This window comes from Anas platyrhynchos, chromosome 6, assembly GCF_047663525.1.
Source record: "Anas platyrhynchos isolate ZD024472 breed Pekin duck chromosome 6, IASCAAS_PekinDuck_T2T, whole genome shotgun sequence".
In the NCBI taxonomy this organism is placed as follows: Eukaryota; Metazoa; Chordata; class Aves; order Anseriformes; family Anatidae; genus Anas; species Anas platyrhynchos.
Window position 1 is genome coordinate 30874190 of NC_092592.1, and position 16006 is coordinate 30890195.

The 16006-nt window shown below is 42.5% G+C and overlaps 1 protein-coding gene across 1 annotated transcript; it reads right to left on the reverse strand.

The window, feature by feature from the left end:
- Positions 1–2741: 2741 nt before the first annotated feature.
- On the reverse strand, positions 2742–11780 carry SMNDC1 (survival motor neuron domain containing 1). Its single transcript, XM_027459944.3, has 6 exons — positions 11619–11780; positions 11353–11472; positions 7989–8131; positions 6139–6300; positions 5238–5391; positions 2742–4531 (listed from the first exon to the last, which is right to left on the reverse strand). Exons 2-6 carry the CDS (start codon positions 11470–11472, stop codon positions 4394–4396), a joined length of 717 nt encoding a protein of 238 aa, XP_027315745.1. The 5' UTR covers positions 11619–11780; the 3' UTR covers positions 2742–4393.
- Positions 11781–16006: the final 4226 nt, after the last annotated feature.

Genomic DNA, 16006 nt, shown 5'->3' on the forward strand with positions numbered 1-16006 from the left:
TACAGCAAAGCAGAATAAACCATCAAAGCAATTTAATATTTTTATGGTGTTTTTAAGTGTGGTTGCTAGTCAGAACATACAGACCCGGTGCATTCCTTGACTTGGGCTACCAGCTAACTAGCTAGTGCTTGGTGTGGCTAAGGTTAGGAAGGCCTTTCCATTTAACCCCTTCTCAAGAATATTTGTCTCAGAATAATGAATTGTTTTGGATCTCCTCCTGGGAGGCTTGATGGGGAAATGTAAAAGCTTTTCTGCTTTTCAGGAGCAGTAGATAACTATACAAAACCATACTTGTTGCCTTAGGGAATACCTGTGCTCTGCGGGAACTCACGTCACCTTTCAATCTAGGTGACTTTCCATTTCCAGGCACTTTCCATTTCCATCAGCACTGATCACGGGAAAGCTTTGCACTTCTGTACAGACTGAGGAACCACATAGCAAGGTGAGTTCAGCTTAGAGTAATTCCTTCACACGAGGAAGTTGCCCTTTTGTGTAGCTGTGCCTCCACTGAAATGTCAGAACCTCTGGAGTCAAGGTGCTTAATGGGGTCATGTGTTAGTAGGTAGCTAGCTTGGGTATAGGGCCTGGATGTTCACCAGAGTTGTGATGCAAACTGCCCTCCTTTATGCCTTGTGATTTAAATGAGGCGATGCGATACAGCTTGCACCAACACTGTAATGTAAACAGCACCAGCAGCTGAGGTAGTGATGCTTCTGTGGGGCCTGACCCCAGAGCATTTCAGTCACCCCGTGCTCAGTGTAACTGTTGTAAGACACCAATGGTGGCTGGTCCACAAAGTACTGCCAATACGCTAGCTCAGGCTGGTAGAGAAAAGTCAAGGGGAAATACAGAAGTTTACCATATCTTTTTTGCCTTCTGAACACCTCCAGCATTGAATTGCAGTTGCTGAAGTCCTTCTTTGTATTTCCAAATCTTTTGGAGGCCAGACAGCTTCAGAACTTAAGTGAAACAGCAGCCTCGGTGGATTTCCGTGACCATGAGCCTTGCATTGGTCAGTATAAATCTTCTCTTACCTCTTTATGCTTAATGGCTCAAGTTACTGATTAAAAATCAGTAATATATCTTTAAAAATGTAACTGTGATGGCAACATCCACAGCATTTAAAATTGCTACTCTTCAGATTGTTCTAAATGCTTCCAGTGACTTAGGAGTCTCAGATTTGTGCTAATTTCCCCAGTAGATCACAATTTGTACAAACTCAGGACTGTGCTAGATAAACCATTTTCTGTAGCAATTTGCTTTTAAGAGGAGACATGCATCCTATAGTGCTCTTCTTGGCCATTAAAGGAACAAATCTGTATTCTGACAAAATGAGTATTTTTCCAAAATGGCTCTAGCTTAGCATTTTTGCATTTTACTTTTATGCTTAACACTACCTCTTCTTCCTTTTGGTATTTTTGAAGTAGTATCTGCTGTGTGGTAGGAGTTGCTAACACTGAGGTAGATACTTAATCTGGTGAGAGGCCCAGAAGTCAAAAACCACTTCAGCTTTTGCAAGGAACTTCTGTTGTTGTTTTGGCAATTACTGGTGATGCTTAAAAAAAATAATAATTCAAGCTACATTATTGACAGGTTTTGAAAGCCAGATTATGCAATTAATGGTGCTGTGCTACAGAATGAGGGAGCAGCCATTTCATCCAGCACCACAAGGAATGGCTGTAGCCAACATAACAGTTTTAGGGTTTGGTTTGGTTTAAACAAGTGATCCTAAAGCTATTCTTTCAGCTGTAGGTTGTATCACAAGCTATTTCAGATAAGGCACTTAAGACAGAAAAAAACATTATGTAGCAAAGATTTCTTTAAGCAGTATTCCTTCACAGTGCCCAACAGAACTACAGCTAAGTTGAACAGGCAGCTCATGCTGTAAGAGGTCACTGTGGTCATGCTGTAAGAGGTCATGGTGTTGCTTTTTTCTACATCGGGCCAGAACAACCATATTTCTGCTCATCTGGGCTGGGAAAGGATCAGCAAAAACCAAGCCCATAAGCCCAAGTTCAGCTTGGGCTGGGCTCGCACAGAAAGGGAGGGCCACAGCATTCTGGTGACTTGCTGTAACCTCTGATTCATTTCAGAACTAGTGAACGGTCCGGTGATAGACTAGTTGTTATACTTTCTGCATCAAAAGATGAGCAAGCCAGAAGTATGTTATCATATGGTCTAAGTCTTTCCCTAAAACTGTTCTTTAAAAAAGAAAACTGATCAGGTAGAGTTAAGGGAAGGCTGATGTGGCTTTCTGAGAAATCCAGCTCTGTCTATTTTAGTGCTTTTTTTTTGTTGTAACCTTACAAAGATACTCATTTTGTATAGAGAAAGTGATACAGAATCCCTGTCAAAGCCATCTGTAAAAGGTAACAGGTGACTTTCCTCAAGTAGCTGTCAGCATGGCAGAACTATCACTGCTGTCATTGCAGAGACATAGCTACAGGGTGCAGGCTGCAGTAAAAACTCTCTCTAAAAAGCAGGGGGGTCTTCTCTCAAAGTATTTTACTCTAAGTTAGAGTTTTTCTAGTTTTTCTTATTCCCACACACACACTAGCAGTGAAGATGAGGAACTGAATGTGTACTGACAGTGACATACTCGAGTCACTTTTGAGTATCATATTCAGTAGACCCTGTTTTTTCCATCTCTATGTAACAGCAGCAGCTTCTGTACTTGCCTCCATCCTGCTCGGTTGCTGTGCCCATGCCACACTTACGTACGTCCACTTTTGTCAAATATATCCAGCAGATTTTAAACACTTTATTTAATAAAAGTTAAACATACAAAACTGAAATTAACACACTTTGTATTCATAAAAATCACCTTCTCCCATTATAGGGAAAACTTTTTTCTATGTATGGATTCTAAACTACCAGTTGTAGAGTTTAGCTTGAGTTGTGACTCAGGTAACTGATGGACAGTTCCACCAATCAGTGCATCAACAATTGCTGACGTGACCTGATCTAGGTAACAAATTACAAAATGAGCTACATTAACATAATATACAGGGAAATAATGGTCAGGGTTAATGGACAAGACACACCCTTTAATTAATTAATGGGGAAACGGCTGATGTACTCTTGTCCATTAACTCAGCCCTAGATTTTACAAAAATAATATCTACATTGTATACAGGGCTACCCATTAACTTCTTTAACCACATTACGGATTCAGAGATGGCACCACTACCGTAAGTGAGAGACAAATAACAGAGGAAAGCAAATCACATAAGATACAAAAAAAAGCAAGAGCTTTTACACATGGTTTCCTGAATAAAATTGAAGGGGCTCAGCAGCACTGTAATACAGCTGAAGTTACAATGAACACTAGGGCCAGTCAGTTATTTACGGACAGAAACTTGAGACTAACCTTCACTCACTCACAACTACGAGGGATCTAGGCACTCATACCTGCTATGCTTCAGTTCTACTCTTCTAGATGGAGGCAGCCCAGACACAAGGTGTTGCTGTGTGTTCAAGGTCTGTGACCATCGAACCTTTTAGTTTCTAAGAAAACTACGGGAGGGGAGGTGATGATTCATTTCCAAAGCACAACCATCTAGAGTTCTCTCACCTCTAATCCCTGGGGCACGCTTTAAGTACAGTTCCATTCTTGAAACTGCAGTCTAAACACCTTTTCCTATGGTTTTCTGGTTACGTTTCAGTAACTTCCTGTTACAATTTGATGAGTATTTAAAAAAAAAGATCTCCTCTACTTAACTTTCAGTACAGGAAATTTAGGCTGGAATTAAAGTCAGATTTATTGTTTCTAGCACATGAATAGTACTCAGTAATAAAGAATATATCGGCCCTGTTCTGCCCTCAGTCACAGCTGTACAAATCGATCCTCAGTGGATTTGTAAGGGAGTAATTCAGAACTTCCTTAGCAATTCCACATGACTTAAAAGCTACGATGGAGCCTGGCTCTCTCTACAGCGCTGCAGCAGCTCTGTAATGCTGGGCTCGTCACTGAGCCCAGCAGACAGCACTGTGACTACAGAAATGAGGGAGGCTGTTACGGTGCCATTTTTATACCACCACTTTTCTGAAGGACAGGAAAAAAAAGAAAAGAAAACTTTACCACCACTATGAATGGAGGATTCTGGAGATCAAGCTTCCAGAGAACTACTGCTTTCTGTGTAACAGGTTGCAGCAGTGCATGAAAGCATTCACCTGCAGAACGTATTTTAATGCAGCTACAAAAAAGTTCAATGATTAGGGGAAATCAAATCGATAGTTGGAAATTTAAGGCTTGTATCAGCTGAAGCCAAAGTGATGGTGACAAAATGGACTACTTTCTATGTGCCAACAAATAATTTACTTTTAGAAAAATATAATGGTAAAAAGATAAGTGTAAAGCCCTGCAGAGATGAAGTTCCACCTTTTTCCCCTGTTACTGAGGCATCAAATGCCTGACATTATATTTAGAGGTATCTTGATACTGTGTCATAGGTTTGTCTGCAATTCCACATGTTCCAACTCCAACCTTGCCGGTTACGCTCTCTGGAGAAGCAAAAATACTCCTCTTCACCTGCAAATGAAACAGAGAACACCCTTTCTAAATAATGTCTGACTTACTTCTAAAAATGCAGAAATATTACCATTTGAAGTCTTTCAGAATCCTTAACTCCTTACTCTAGAGGCAAGCATGCTTTCAAAAGGTTGGCTCATCTGTGGCACATTGTAAGCAGATGAGACAAGAGCTGGGAGCTTCCTGGCTGGCGTGTACTGGACGTGATTTTTGCACTTTGTTGGCCTGTGTCAGACCAACAACGAATACAAGTCACCTTCCTCACAAGATAATCTGTGTTAATTGCTCACAAGGGAGACTGAAGCATGATGTCCAGCTCTTCCTTGTCCAGCAATGATAAAAACAAAGTAAAGCTTTAAGATGCTAACTTTTTTTGCAGCATGCTTACTAGCCCATGGCAGTTATTTAGTGCTGTGCCTGGCACATCATAAAGACAAGAAGAAGTCGGGCTTGGTGGTTTAGACAGGCCTCAGAAGCTTAACTCCAACAAACGGTGCCTTGCAACTGAGGGCGGTTACCCAGTTCTCCAAGGTAAGTACAAAACCAGGCTTTGAAAAGGCTTTGAAAGTATATAAAATACTGAACTGCACACTTGGAAATGCCACAGGTGAAGTTACCTTTAAAAAACACTGCCACCTCTCCCCCCCGTTACGCACAGAATTCTATAGCCTGTTACTATTCGCATACAGACAAAGTGTGAACAAACCTGGCCTTTTTTGTTTTTAGAATATGCTCTGTTGTTGAACTGTTGCCACTTGACTTTCTGGTCCTCTCGTTCCTGTTCAAGTTCTTTAATTCTCTGAGCTTTTTTCAAAGCTTTTTTCTTTTTATACTCGCGTTGCTGGGCTATCATCTCTTTTCTAAGAAAGGGAAAAAATACATAAATACATAAATGTTTGTGCCTTTTGCTTGGTATTTATAGAGTATCCTGTAAGAAACTACAACCTCTGTAAGAGAGGCATATAAACAATAGTTTTTCCGTAAGTAAATGACGTAAACCATGTACATATTCTCTACTACATAAGGGGAAGGAGGAAATACATATATATTTTTAAAAATCAATCTTTCCATGCTTAAGCATTGTATTGCTCCTTCGTGTATTTTGGATAAATTTGTATTTATAATTAAAGCTCCTCTCCCCAGTGATGGGGTCAACACAGCTATCCCAGCACAGGGATAGGGGCAGGAGCACAAGTCCTTTGTACTGGTAAGTGCACTCAGTTGTGTGCCATGTTACACATCTGAGAGCTGCCTGTTGTGGAGCTGGGCTGAAAACTGCAGGCTCTCTGCTAGCAACCAAAAAGTACCACCTTTATTTAGTCTAACACTAAGATATTTGGTATTTTGCAATAAATAGCATGATCTGAGCACAACAGAGTCTAACACGTTATCTTACCAGGATACATAACACATACAACACAAGCCACAAGCATCTGGCAAACATTGTATGCCAGACTGATTTACAATCCTTCATCACAAATATGTGAAGATACCAAAGACAAAAATTCTGCGAGATTCTATTTCATCAGCCAATTTTCATAGCTGTGAGGGTGAAAAAATAAAAAAAAAAAAAAAATAGTTTCCAGACCTGTGCCTGTATTACTTACTTGGACATAGGTTTGTTGCCACTGTCCTCTTTTGCTTTTCTTCCCTCTTCCACAGGCTTGAGGTTGAACAGCGGTGTAACTTCAGCATTGCCATATCCAGCAAAAGTGACTGCAGCTGTTCCATTCTCCTCATCTATTTCTTCAATCTCAGCTTCATAACACCTGTAAAGATATCATGGCTGTAAGCATGTGAGTAAAGGTTTAATACTCAGCCCTTCAACACCTACACTGTCAGCCAGCTAATGGCATTAAGTAAAAACTTGCAAATATCAGCCTTCCTTCTCAGGGACAATACCCAAATCAAACCAAGAGATCATGTTCTTTAGGTCAAAAGGACACAAGTACAAGGACTGGGCTCAGTTGTATTTGACCTTTGGCAGGGAGAAGCAATGGTCTCACAGTAAGCAAGACTAATGATTAATGTGTGGGCAACCTAATCAGAAATTCTGATTTTCTTTCTAGTTGTTTCTAGTGGCAGGTAATGGGACTGGAAAAAGCCCCAGCAAGATCCAGCACCCATAGAACCCAGCTTTCAGGGAATTCACTGGGAAGTTTCAGGAACTGTCAGCTCATGGCAGCAAAGGTTTGGTTCCAGTCTCCTCCATATAAAAAAGAATTAAAAAAAAAAAAACCTCAGGCATTCAAAACTATTTCCTCTTCAATATTTACAACATTCTAAGTTTTCTTAATTGAAATTGCAATTTTGAAATTTTAACAGAAATCAGTCCATTTTGAATTTATGCATATGAACTGTATTAGTCAATCAAATTGACCTTATGATGGGAAAGAGGGGAGAAAGCATGATGTGTTTCCAAGAACATTAAAACAATTTGAGTCCGGATTCAGAGCAAAAGGATACTTCTAAGTATAATTCTGTATAATTTTAGTGGGCCAACTCCTTAAGCTGAGCTAAATGTTAGTACCTTGTATACAGGGAAACCCAAACCGCAAACTGACAGTCATACAAATGACGTCCAATACTGGCATGCAGAGCTGCCCAAACACCTGCCGCTTCAGTGGACACTCCAGCACATTCTTCCCTGAGCTCTGATCCTCTAACCCAGTATCAGAGCAAGAAGAGTGCCCCAGTGGTGACCAAACACACACAGTGTAACATTCTCTTTTAAAATTCTTAAAGTAAAGGCATTTTAATTATTAAAAAAAATCTGTGACAGAAGAACTGTTAATCGTTAGGTTTGTTTTCTACCTGATGTATTAACAGTTACGCCAAAATGTGTGGTTAATACAAACATTAAAAAAAAAAAAACACATTCCTAATTATAGAATGTTTATTTTAAAAATTAAGAAGTCAGAATGAACTAATTTGGTTCCCAGAACTTCAAAGGCTAATGCAGTGGAGACTACATTCCAAAGGTCAATTAATACATTACATAGCCAGCTATTTCATAGTCAAAAAATATTTCCAGTTAAAAATTAATTTCCCATTATTGACACAAATTGAGATACAACAAGCATTTTTCTTGATAGTGATCAGTTATTATGATAATATTAATATAATATTATTTAGTATAACTTTTATGAAATGCTGCCCTAAGATTAATCCCTGGAAGTCTGCCATTTATTACCTTAACAAACGGTAATTTACCAAAGGTGCTCTACTTTTACAAGGTTAGTGACAAACAGGGCATTTCTAGAAAATGACCCCACAGCTCTTGTCTTTTTACATAATATACTGACCTTTAATAAGGGGAGTATGACAATAGCTAATATTGTATTTCCTTCCTAGTTTCTTTTTGCTTTTTAGTTGCCCTGGGGCAGTACAAGCTGAATGAAAGTCTCTTACCATTGAACTATTTCACGTAACGGTTAGAGAAGTTTTCTACACTTACTGTCCATCTTCACTCCATATTGCCATACATCTGTCCCCAACCTTCCAGGAGTGGCTGGGCAGAGCAGAAGCAGAACTGTCAGAACTTGCAAGAGTTTCTGAAGGTTGTGTCGAAAGGAGATCTTTGGTTAATTCTATGACTTCCTATAAAAGAAAAAAATAAGACACAGAATAATATCTTAAAATTCTTACCATGATTTTTTTTACCCCAAGCTTGCAGCTGTTTTTCTGAAGTTACTGAGATAAACTCATAGCTGATGTAGTGGAACAAAAAAAATGTTTTTTAAATAATTTAACTAAATTCAATTATTGACAATGTAGATAAGAAGATCCATGGTCCTCCCTGTTAAGTTCCCCATGCCTTCCTATAAAAATAGAAAGGGCAACTTTGTGGATTTATTTCTAGGGGAATTGCGTATCCATAGGCATAAAGACGCAGCTAGACAGCCTCAAGGCGAAGTAAAATGAAGACAAATGAGTGGTGTGGCTCTTTGTACAGGTGGCAATGGGATGTTGGTTACTGCCCAAAAAGCACACGAGTGGCAGAGCAAGTAATCAGGACAGTGCTTTAAGACAGCCAGAAAGTCAGGTATGTAATGCTTCTTCTATTCTCTATCTAGCCAGCAGTTACTTCCATCTCTTCTGTGCTGGGACTCGCTGACTTTTATAGGAAGTAACCTATAAACAGACAACTGCTGCAAGTATAATGCAACATCTCTAAGTTTGAATGAACTGAAAAGTGCTTCCTCAAATACCTGCATTTTCTAAACTGACGTGCTCAGTGCCAGTGCCTTCCAAGACTGCCACTCAGTAAAGCCCTCTCTTTTCTAGAAAGCATTCAGCTGCATTCTTAGGAAATTGATTTCCTTAAGTAACTTTAATTTAAACATTCACTTTTCTGCAAATCCATGACCTCAAGATTTCAGGCCAGGACTTCCCCTGCTAATCCAGCGAGGCAAGTAACAAGAGGAAAAGGCTTTGAAGTACTTAAATTTCTCCATTTCCTTTAAATATTATTCATTCACAGACAGGAGCACGCTACCCTCCTCAACTTCCTGCCCATATTAGGTTCTTATTCACCAAGACCCGTACCACTGATTTTGTCTAGAATTAAAAATAAAAGACTGAGGAGCCAGCACCTAAAACAACATTCAAACTTTTTGTGTAACACCAGGCAACTCTGCAGTTCACAAAAAAAAAAACCCTTCAGTTCTTAAGAGTATCTCATTATGAGCCACTGTCACCCTCCTAATTAGCAGGAAATATTTAATTTAAAGGAGTTACAGACAACATTCAACTGAGGCTCTGTGAAGCCTGAATATTCCTCACAGCTTCACATCCTGCTGCAGCTAAAAAAGACCAGCTCAGGTAATAAACAAGAAAACTAAAAAGCTTTCATTTGATATCCACAAACACAGTACTAAGCACACAAGATAGCGCTATCTCGTGAGTTGCAATGCAATTTCTAACACAGTCTAAGGGAACAGTTTATTCAAAGAAAGTTTCTTGACAGCAGAGACTCCTGCAGCAGCTTATCAAGTAGAACAACTGAGCTGAACAACAGGGCCTGCTGCCATGGCCCCGTGACACAGTGTGACCTGCAGGAACGCCAGTTAAGAGCTTCTCAGGATTTCTCCTCACCACCTGGTCTCTATAACCCAGAGAGATCTTGATACTCTAGCACGCAACACCCTGTGAATGCTGTCCCTAACTGCAGGGGATGACAGCTGCCGTCAATTCCTCTGCATGCAAAGGGTGAAGCGTGGTCCTTGGCTGCACGGACAGCACCCTAAGAAGTGCTTCAGTGAAGCAAAAGGTAAATTGCTAAGTTTCTTGCAATATTTGTTTTAATTTTGTTACTCAGGAATAAGCTAAATATACAAAACACAGTAGCACATCCCTATTTATGATGTAAAAAGATGTTTCAATTACATAGTAACATTTTTGTTGAACAAAGAAAAGCTACTTAGGTTGAATGCCTTAGTGCCCTGACTATTTCTACAATTGTTTGGGTGATATATTAGGGCTGCAAAACATTGTCAGTCATTGGCAAGGTGGAACATATGGATAGCAAACCTTTTGGGGATGAAAGCGTAAACATCCTCCCCATTCTGTGCAGAAAAATTTTATAAAATGTTTGCAAGTTGTCCTTTCACATCAACGATCTCTGTACATCAAAGCCAAGGTCGTGTTGGTATCGGAAATATCGTCCCATAAGGGTTTTGCTGCGCATTTTAAAAATATAAAAATATACACATGCTTTTAACAGCGTACAACGAAGGACATTACGATGATCTATAAAGTGTCCTGCGGGCACAAAGCCTTCACAATTTAAAAGGAACTCTAAAGGTCACCGATTTGAGGCACTCCTTGTGTTCTGGCTGAAGGTTTGTGTTATTGCTGTTATTTCCATCAGGAATAGCAACTACTGAATTTCGTACTGCACAGCTGTATGTATTTTAAAACTTGAGAGCTAGAGCAACACACAACAGAAACGCAGCATCTTGCACTCTCATGTGAGGTTTCAGCAGTACTGCTGCTCACTCACATGCCGATGTCTCTTTAGACACACAAGAATTTAAAGACCACTTATCAGTTTAACATTATGTGGTGGTTTTCCTGTCACTGAACAGCAGCCTAAGGACCAGTGTTTTTGACCTCTCTGGAATGCAGTATGGGCAAACATTTAAAAAACTACAGGGGGCAAATTAAGGGCGTTTTTTTCCTTTCACAATGGATCCTTAGATGTGTAAGAAAAACTGAAATACTCTCAAGTTTGCATCATTGCAAATGCAGGCAATGAAGGAACAGATTCTGGATCGATGATTTGATGACTCCAAGCTAAGTGGAAAGGCATCAGGTTGAGCCCACCCATTAACATTCAGCATAGTAAAAGTGACAAGAAGTAACGGTGCCCTTTAACAAATGCATAATTTCTTCTGAGGAATTATATGCCTCTCAAGCTTAAGTTTTTCCATTTCTTTAATTTACTGTTACTACTGTTACTGTTACTATATAATTTACTATTATATACCACCCTCACAAAGTGAGTAGTTATGTCTAATCTTTCTGATAATTTTTTTTAAAAAGCAAACAAAGCTAGCAGTGACAGTGCTCGCATACCTTTCACCATTTCCTAGCTGGGGTTTCAGCAAAAAAAGTTTGCCATGTAAAATCCTGCGTGTTCTTGGGCAACGTGCAGCACAGACTGTAACTAGGTCAAACTTTGTTGGTGCTCCCCCCCCACCTAACGCTACAATTAGGTGAAATTATCGGAAAAAACGAAGCAGTGAGGTGACGGGGAACGCATTTTACCCGCGGCACCGCCCCCCCCGCCCCGGGCCAACCGGTGCCGCCGCCCTCACCTGCAAGTCCTTCTTCAGCTTCAGCAGGTCCTCGTTCTCCGCGTTCCCCGACAGCGCGGCCTCCACCTGCTGCAGCTGCGCCTTGTAGCTGGCCAGCTGCTTGGCCAGGTCCTCCGACATCTGCGGGGCAGGCGCCCAACGGGGCAGGAACAAACGTTAGCCACACGGCCCGGCCGCGACCCACCGGGGGCCGCTCCCGGCCCCAGCACCCCCGGGGCCTCCCCGCGAGGCCCAGCCCCAGGCCCTGCCCCCCCCCCCCCCCTCACCTCGCCGTGCCGGGGGGGCCGAGGCCGCCGCCGCCGCCTCCGCGTCCGAGTGCCGGGCCGGAACCGGAAGCGGAAGTGGAACCGCGCGGAGAACGGAGCTCGCGGGAGCTTCCCCGCCAATCACGTGCGGGCGCTGCGCGGCGCTGATTGGTGGAGCGCGACCAGAGGTTTAGGTCACGTGGCGGGGGAGGGTGAGCGGTGCCGCGCGAGGGAAGGAGAAGGAAGGGGAGGGGCGGGGGGTGCGCAGGTGGCGGGGGTGCGCATGCGCAGAGCGGCGGCCGCCATTTCGGGGCCGCCATGGCCGCTGCGTGTGGGGCTGAGCCGTGCTCCGCGCCCCCCTGTTTGTCCCTAATAAACGCTGCTTTGGTCTGATTGTGTGTATGCTGTGGTTATTGACGTGAGGCTCGGTGCTATATAGTCTGAGGAGTGGCTCCTGGTGTTAGGGGCTGGGGCACGGGTCCTGTGGGGAGGGGCTGGGGGTGTTTGGTGTGGGGCAGGGGGGGCTCAGGGCAGGGAGCGGGGCTGGGGTCAGGCTCTGCTCACAGGTAACTGGTGATGGGACCAGAGGGAATGGCCTCGAGTGGTGCCAGGGGAGGTTCAGGTTGGAAATGAGGCAGTTTCTGCTCAGAAAGAGCAACCAGGCACTGGGACGGGTTGCCCAGGGAGGTGGTGGGGTCACCGTCCCTGGGGTGCTCAGGGAAAGGCTGGATGTGGTGCTTGGGGTCATGGCCAGGCGATCCTGAAGGTCTTCTCCAACCCTAATGGTTCTGTGTTTGGTCCTATGCCAAGGGAGGGAAGGGGAAAGGAAAAATTAGCAGACCACTCAAGCCCAGAGCAGGATGAAAAAAGGCATTCCCGGCAGAAATGTGATGTGATCGACATGACGTCGAGCCCATGAGCCACTCAAATTAAGCAGATGCCCAAAGTGTTTTTAATATCACCAGGATTGGTGTCTCCAGCAAACATCCTGTCCCACGTGGTGGGCAGCGTGCAGTGCTTCACAGGAAGATGACTTACTTGGGCTCCGTTTGGGTTTGTTTATGTACAAGGGGGAAATGCATCTACCGTACTCTGAAGTGCCTAATTTATGTCCTCAGAGGATATCCTCGTGGAGGGTGAACCAGCCTTCTGCCTAGTCTTGGCATAAGGTTTGATAATTGAAATACAGAAGTTACTGGACGCTGTTCACGGACTGATTAATGGGACCGTGTTTACAAACAGCAACAAAGATACTAACTAGCACCTTTTCAGTACTTTTATTAACCTGGAAATAGATACAAAAGCATTTTCTGATACAACTTTGTGAACAAATCAGTGACTGTTGAAAACAAACCTGCAAATTTGCTCATTCAAAGCAATCTTAATGACTGTGAGCATGGCTGTGAGTTAAAATGCACATTGTTGCACTTAACACTAGCTTTGCCTCCTGGAACAAGAAGTCCAGTGTGTATCTGTGGAAATGAAGTGACAGAGAAGGACCGAGGAGGCGTGTGGGTGTCCAGATCCCTCCAAAGGCAAAGTTGTAGCAAAGGAAGAAAATGTTTGAGCTCGCCTGAGCAAAAGTAAAGAGATTATTTCAATTTTATAGGTTTTGTTGAGAATTACTACTGCAATAATATATATGGTTCTAGAGTCCGGAGTTCTGTGTGATCTGCAGACTTCTAAAAGGGTCCATCAAGCTGCTGAGCGACTAGAGAAAATGCCTTTCTCTCAGTGAAAGGCTGAAATACCCAACCTGTTTATCTGCTAAAGGAAAATTGGGAATGACTTGCTTACAACATGTAAATAATCTGAAGGGAAAACAATATGGAGTACTTGAAATGTAAAAGCATAAGGAGGCTCAGTTGACTGAAAGCTAACGGTGCACAGAAGAATTTTAGAAAATTCAATAAATGAAGATTAATAACTTCTTTGGAACTAACTACAAAGGCAAGGGTTTTCTCTTGGTTTCTTCAGATCAGAGTAACACCTTTTTAGAAGGCATTTCATCACATGATATCATTCAAGTGCATGCTACTACGTATAGTAAAATACTCTTGAAACCACTTATCTTTAACTCCTATAAATTGGAAAGTCTCATTAACTGCATCCTTAAAAATGGATTTATCTTCATCCAAAAATACAGATTTTATTTTTCTATGCTTGACAAAACAGCTTTTATACTACATTGAGGAGAAACACAATCTAAGCCAGACCTCTTGCTACTTAAAATGATGCTATTCAGTTAAGATTTGTTGGTTCTGTATATGTGAGGAGATCAAAGCAAGTTGAGCTATGGTTCTGCCATATCTGGATGTTTCTAACTGCAGCCAGTACTTCCATTTTATACATGGGCAGTGGAGTAGCTACCAGGAGGACTTTCTCTCTTCATAATCCCTTTTTATGAGCTGTGTATTCATTGTCATTTGGTATTGCAGGGTATTTACAGAACTGAGCAATATTAATTTTCAGAGTACAGTTGTACCACAGTTAGATTGTTACTACAAAGCAACTGATGCTCTTACAGGAATTTGTGCAATGCATCTTATCATCTACGATGCGTAGAATTTACATGCAGTTTGTTGCCAAAATAAGACAAGTGAACTTAAGACCATCCTTCAGCACAAACGCCGTCGAATTTCTTTCCCTAACTTTGTAAGAGGAAGCAAATTTGGGGAAATAGTCTTTCCCCAAGCTTAATGGGGTTAATGGTGACTTAATGCTGAGCCTTTCAGCTCTCCTGAAGGTGTCCGAGGGCTGGTGCAGTGCTCTGGGACCCCTGGCCCTGCTTTGGGCTCCAAGGCAAGCCAGGAGGTGTGCCTGCCTTGTCCAGCAGGTGGTGGTGCTGCTGCACGGACACCTGCATCGCCAGCACACTCATCCAGGCAGGCAGGAAACATTTCTTTTGTAGGACCGAAGTTAGGCTTCTTTTCCACCGTCTGCTGCGTTATTTTTACAGTTAGAGCTATCAGCAACAGATATCTGAGGCTATTTTTGAAGAGATCTGGGACTAGCCAGTCTTCTGAATCGTGTATATGTGTTATATTATAGAAATACACTATGATCAGCACCGTTCTGCACACCTTCATGTTAAACCCTGATGCATTTAACTGTGGGATGGGAGGGGAGCGAGCTGAGTGCTCAGCAGCAAGTAACACAGCCGATAACTGTACCCAAAGCTAATGCCCTCGTTTGCAGCTTCATCTGTGTGGACAGATTGTTTTGCTCAGCACAGCGACCCAGTCACTAGCAAAAATTTGGCTTTTGCAAACAAAGCAGTCTGTGCTAGTCGCTGAAGCTGAACTGCAATCCAAATCTAGGCCAAAATGGAGACACCAGACATTTTGGGGGGTTTTCTGGTGGGCTGCCAGCCTGGCAGGCCTTGCCCTGTCAGTAGGGCAGCGTGTCAGGCCTCAGAGTCATCGGTACATTCATTTGGATCAAACCATCAGGGAAATATCTATCAATACTTTAATTAAGAGAGTTGTTTTCCTGAAGAAATATCTTTTTCTTTTAGTTGACCTGTGCCTCTAAGCAAAGTTTGTCTTTTCTTTAAACGGTTCGTTATCACAGCTATCTGATAAGTTTGTCCATAGATATAATTACGTGTTGTTTGCTGTGATGAGCCGTTGTTTTTTTTTACTCCTGGAAAATTTGTTTCTTTGGGCTGATTTTTTTCTTCACTGGCTGTTTGGTTCTGGCAGGACGTTTGAAATCTTCAGCAGCTTCCATTTATAAAATCAAGTTCTAGAAAAGATGCTGTTTGACCAGGCATGTGCTTAAAATATGCAGGTGCTTCTGTCACTGGGAGGTTTTAAAGCATGGCCTTGAAACTTCATGGGGAAATTCTTTTTGCTTTAAGGATGTATTTTCTGCTGTTCCACTCTCCTGAAATTTAGCCTAATTATTAGTTTTTGAAATACCCGTTCTTACAGGAGTTTGGGAAGTTAAATAAGTGAGCAGGTTCTTGAACACAGCCCCAGTAGCCCACAATGGGGGTTGTGGTGCTACGCAGAGAAATTGGGAGCTCAAACACGTTCTGTGCCCTAAATGATTCCAGTCATTATGCTCCATCAGGGAGAAAGGCACAGTGACTCAGTCTGAGGAGGAGAAGTGAATCAGAACTGGACGAGGATTAAGAGACAGGGTGAGACATCATGGAGATAAGAGGAACGGGTCAGAACTGGGATGAAGGGACAAAGCCTGAGTCCATTAGGACATCGTCTGCCTCAGCAGAGTCAAGGCAGCCTGAGGTGCTGGTTCCTCTCCTCAGGGTGCTGGGAAGCCTGCTGCTGAGGCTGCCTGTGCCCAGATGAGAGCAGTAAATATGAGATGAGGGGGTTTGGAAAGCAGAGACTGAGGGACGGAGCAGCGAGCAGAGGCACCTGGGAGGCCTGGCAGAGCCTGAA